Source organism: Olea europaea, chromosome 18 (genome assembly GCF_002742605.1).
Source record: "Olea europaea var. sylvestris chromosome 18, O_europaea_v1, whole genome shotgun sequence".
NCBI classification, from domain to species: Eukaryota; Viridiplantae; Streptophyta; class Magnoliopsida; order Lamiales; family Oleaceae; genus Olea; species Olea europaea.
Genome location: NC_036254.1, coordinates 12,087,993 through 12,093,364, shown reverse-complemented (window position 1 = coordinate 12,093,364; position 5,372 = coordinate 12,087,993). Strand labels below are relative to the sequence as shown.

Genomic DNA, 5,372 nt, shown 5'->3' with positions numbered 1-5,372 from the left:
AAAAAAAAAGGGTGGAAAACCAAAAACCACCTACCCCTAGGAAAATAAAAGGTGGAAAATCACAGTTTAAGATGTTGTACCTAGAAATTCATGGAAAATCAATTCCCTAAAAAATTTTGTCAATCAAACATGCCAAAAGTAGAAGTTGGAATTTGAATTCCAAGTTCCATGAAAAATTTCGTGGAACCAAACGGGACTTTAGTGAATTTTATAAAATCAAATAAATCTTCATAGAATGAATCCATAAGAATTTCATATATTTTAAGAAATTTCCATAGAATCCATATGAAGATAATCAAAAACAGTGAAACTACAAAGCAAGTTTTTAGATGCTTTAAGCTTGATACCTATCTAAATCTTTTTAAATTTCTTTATTAGCCACAATCATATCAATCCACGAATTATTGGAGACACATAAATAAATGCTACAAAAATAGGGTAAAAAACATGGTCAAAATTGCCTGAGGGCACGTGTCCAAGCATGTATCTATCCTGTTTTCAACCTTGATCAACTATCGTTATTCTAGATTTAATGAATTTTAATGAAATTCCTTAAAATATCAATCGAGATTACCTAGATTTTAATGAATTTCAATTAAGGAAAAAACGAATTTATTCAGGTTTTGAAATAAATTACAATCTCACTATTTAGAAAAGGATGCATCAAGGAAGATTACTTTACCATATATAAAGAGAATACTTAATTTTGGCCAGCATTATACAGTATTCTCTTCAATTCAAAAATTATTACCCTAAAACGGACATCATTATGTTTAGGCAAAGAAATTTATTATAAATATATGGGTGTAGGACTTTTCATTTGTTCATTCCAATTTTTCTTACATAAGAAGTCTCATCAATTCTAGTCTCTATACAATGGAAACCAAGAAAATTTCGCCCGTTCGAACATCTGTCTTCATTGGACTAATTTGCATGGCTTTGCTCTTTACATCTGGTAATTTCATTTCTCAATTTATTGTACATTATTTTCGATAATTCCTCGATATCGAGTAAATATATGGTCGTCAAAAATGAAGTTTGAATGATTGAGTGAATTTCAGTGAGTTGCGAAGCAGACAGTTGGTTTGTGATTCAAGGGTCATGCTCTAAATTCCCAGACTGCAATGGATATTGCATGAAAATTGGATTTAAGAGTGGAGGAAAATGTCTTGAACCTGGAAAAGGAGCCCCTCTAGCTTGTGCCTGCTTTGCTCCTTGATTTATATCAATCCTGTTTGCTTATAATTTTCGAGTTATGACAAATTACTTAAACTGAAAATCGTCAAAAGCTGAATTTTGTTATAACTAAACATAATAATCGATGTTCGACCGATCATTTTTTGTCCCCCAATCTCTGGTGTAAATTTTAATTCTTGTCCTAAAATAAAGTTCGGACAATGAACGAGATACTATTATGTATATACAAGAATAATAATACTAATTACCATGTAAGGTCGACTCAGTGGTGCACAATCTTAATCTAGGTGACAACAAGGGTAGATTCAAAATTTGACTAAAAAAAAAAATTAGTGGGCTGACACTTACCTAGGCTAAAACCTAGGCAAGCCCCTACATTAGGGTGATCGTGGAACCTATGAGACGACACTCTACAATTGATGCTCGATTGTAATATCGTAACTGGTAAAGTCAAAAAAACATTATCGGTAAACTCAAAACCCGAAAAAAGACAAGGATCAATTGTACCACAAATGTACAGCCTTACTTGGAGAAATATGTTTCTCTACCAATCGTAGGAGAAGAAATCGCCTTGTTTTGGCACCCTACATACCACACATTAAAACACATACAATATAGTATTTTGTTACCTTATATATAGCCATAGTGGAGTGAGAGACAGAGAAAGTGCAATCAAAGTTACAAGTCTTCCCAAGAAATTATTACATAAAATCAATTAATTAAAGCAAGAGAAATGGCAAGCATGGCTCTATCCACCACATTTTCCAAGCTCCAATCCACCAAAGCATTCGTCATGGGGAGCTCTAGGGTGGTTTTTGTTGGTGTAGCACACAGACCTTTCCCGGTAAATTACATCTCAAACGTTGTTGGACTGTATCGTGTCTAATCATACTGTACGCCTCTGATCATCAAGATCAATTTGTATATTTGTTTCTATTATTTGTTGAAATCTATGTACATAAAGTTTTGCCAATATTGAACTCGACATTTATTCCTTTGTTAATGAATTTTTTGATCTTTTTTATTCTATGACAAATTGACAGAAAAGTAGGCGTTTTGGGGCCATGGCTACCTCAGAGGCTGGCGAGGCAGCAAATCAAGGCCGCAATGCAGTTAAAAAGGCTCTTAATGCAGCAAAGACAGGCAGCCAAGACGCCAAATCCGAGGCTGCCACTGCCACTGAGAATGTACATATAGCATCAATTTGTACTACTTATCCTATAAAGATTTAACTTAATACTCACTATTATATTGAATGTGTTGGTCTATTGTGGTACATTAGGTGGCCCTAAAGACGAAGAACTTGGCGGGGAAAGTGACGGACACTGCACAAGATGCAGCCGGAAAAGTGAAGCAAACTGCGCAGGACGCATGGGGTTCGGTTAAGGACACCACCCAGAAAATCAAAGACACGGTGGTGGGAAAGGCCGAGGAATCCACAGAAAGCATGAAGGAGACTGTGAGAGAAGGATCAGAGAAACTCAAGGATAACATGGAGAAATAAGCACTTTTTCCACTCTTTTTCCATGTGGAGAGATCAGTCATATTTAATTTACCAATTTTCTTTCAAATTAAGTAATAATATGCCTCTTGATTCTTTGGTGAGAGAATGCACAAGAATCAAGTATAGATGGTTACATGTATTTGTATATTAATTTAATTTTTTTATTTTTTTATTTATTTTTATTTATTTATTTTTTTTTTTGTGTTATTAAGTAATCCATCTTGGACTACTCATGTACTTTGTTTATTAGTTAGTATTCGAGCTTATGTATGAAGGAAACTTTGAAGCATGACGTACTGCAAAATGGAGAATTGAGCTCTTTGCTCTCGTATTTCTATTGTGTGAAATATTTTGGATCTTGGAAGGAATCCAAGAAAAAATTCACTAAAATCCTTTTTTATGGGCACTCTGTTGTTGAGAAGAAACAGTGTTGTTCATAAAGCAACGGCATCATGGCATCATAAAGAATGCTAGCTTTGTTGGGGAAATCTTATCGTTGGCCCAAAATGAAAAATTGTGTAGAAATGTACGTTTAAGTAGGGTTGTCAATGAACTATATTTTAATCCGAATACAATCCAAATCTGATGAAATTAGTGGGAGATAGATTTAGGGTTTCAGTCCGATAATCCGATTAAGATCCGAATATGATAATCTGTTAACTAAATGGAGCAAATATAAATATAGGTCAATCCGATCCGATTTATTATAATAATATAATATATTTTATTTATTATATCATAATCTAGTAAACATAATTTTTTTCCATTTTGAAAATTATATGATGCTTTACACATAATTTTCAAATAATAAATAATACTAGATAATAGTATAATATTTTTAATTGAAATATTCGAAGAGATTTCATTTTTTTATTAATTAAAATAAAATAAAAATAACTATATTAGTTTGTTTTATAACATCAAAAACTAATAATTAATATGTCCAAAAATAATTTACATTATTTAAATTGATATTATTTGTGATTATAATCTTGTTGAGGTTATGATTTTTGATGAAAATAATAAAATAAACTAGTAACAATTAGAATTGAAAATTAACTAGTATCCCACATTGAAATATTACTAAAATGTTGGAAAATGAGTATCCTTTAAAAAGTTAGTATCCCACATTGGAATATTACTAAAACATTCCAAAAAAAGGTCTCATTTAAAAAATGAACTAAAAGAGTATCATCTGGATAAAAAATTGATTTGGACCTTTTAGTATAATATGTGAGCCCATCAAGATAGTTAAAATATTTTTTGGGAAAAAATCATATTACTCGGAAAAATGGTGGAAAAAATATTTGTTTTAAAATTCGAATCGGATATCCAATAACATAGCAAATCGAATATGGATTTAACAATCAAATATCCGTTAGATTATCGGATCGGATCGAATAGAATAATATTTCTTAACGGATCAGATCGGGACAGATCCACTCCATATCCGATTCATTTACAGCCCTACGTTTAAGGCTTGTATGTTGTGTCAGCAATATAGAACAGAAAGCAAGAGACAAGATTTGCTTCACCAACATTAGCAAATAGACCATGAGTCGATTTCCATAGACTTCAGCACCAGGTCTCCAAAAGTGGGGTATGACTTCTATTTTGGTGGTGGCTGATAGGTGTTGAAATATACTCCACGAACCTCGTCTATTACTCACGAAGCAAAAGTCATGTGAGATGGAGTTGAAAAGATTTGCACCAGCTTAGTGAACATTTCCTATCCAGGTAGGCTAACGAATAAAACGTGATATTCATAACAGAATCGATTATAAGACAACTAATATGGATCCGTCATCTGTCACGTTTCCTAAATGACTAAACTGCCCCCAAAACTTGGAGAATAATCCATAAATATCCCCATATTTTAAGAGTAAAGCATACAATTCAAATATTTATTTTCCCTCTTACTCCCAAGTTTGAGGATCGAAACTAATGAGTTCAGGAGAAGAAAATCATAGTCAGGTGAGAGACTTTGTTGATTCGAATCAACAATTGGTTTTCAGAAATATGACTTCAAGTGATTGCACGGCGATCTTGGCTGCTGAATCTTTTGAGCAATGTGGTGACATACTTTCGAGGAGTTGAAATATATTAACGTTATTACATGCACACTACTTGTGCACTGTACAAGTAGACTAATTCCAAAACATATGTTTACACACAGAATGTGAATGTGTTGTTGAAGAATTTCTTAGACATCATGTGACGGTGAGTCACAAGAATTGGCTGGAATTGTGGGAAACAGCTCAATTCTGTTCGAAAACCCAACCACCATCTACTGTACAGATGAGCCATGTTGAGTTAGCAATGGAGCAACTTGCTCTGCCATCTACAAATATGCTCAAGACAAAGGCTCTAGCTATAACTGATCTGAAAGAGGCTGCTTTTTCAAACTTTACAAACTTATCTTCTATGGTTTATCTACTATATACAAAAGTATTCATGCTGGTCAACTACAGAAAATATTTTAGTAGAATCAAGAAAAGAACATAAACCATTATGTGCATGAGCTGAAGCTACAAAAGGATTTGACAGCACAATTGTATGGAAATATGGTACAAAACAATTCCTGAAGCTATTCTTGACAATTCCTTTGGTGGGGAAGATTAAAACCAAAATTTACATAGCCTAGCACCATGAACTAATAATAGATATTGCG

The 5,372-nt window shown here is 33.1% G+C and overlaps 1 protein-coding gene across 1 annotated transcript; it reads left to right on the top strand.

Annotated features, from left to right (window-relative positions):
- The first annotated feature begins 1,930 nt into the window (after positions 1-1,930).
- Positions 1,931-2,701, top strand: LOC111366746. Its single transcript, XM_022987444.1, has 3 exons — positions 1,931-2,041; positions 2,241-2,384; positions 2,480-2,701. Exons 1-3 carry the CDS (start codon positions 1,931-1,933, stop codon positions 2,699-2,701), a joined length of 477 nt encoding a protein of 158 aa, XP_022843212.1.
- Positions 2,702-5,372: the final 2,671 nt, after the last annotated feature.

Excerpts from the sequence above, each read along its gene's own strand:
- LOC111366746 (XM_022987444.1), top strand. The coding sequence starts at position 1,931 with ATGGCAAGCATGGCTCTATCCACCACATTTTCCAAGCTCCAATCCACC. Across the intron at positions 2,042-2,240 it reads TAGCACACAGACCTTTCCCG|AAAAGTAGGCGTTTTGGGGC; the intron begins GTAAATTACATC and ends ACAAATTGACAG. Across the intron at positions 2,385-2,479 it reads CTGCCACTGCCACTGAGAAT|GTGGCCCTAAAGACGAAGAA; the intron begins GTACATATAGCA and ends GTGGTACATTAG.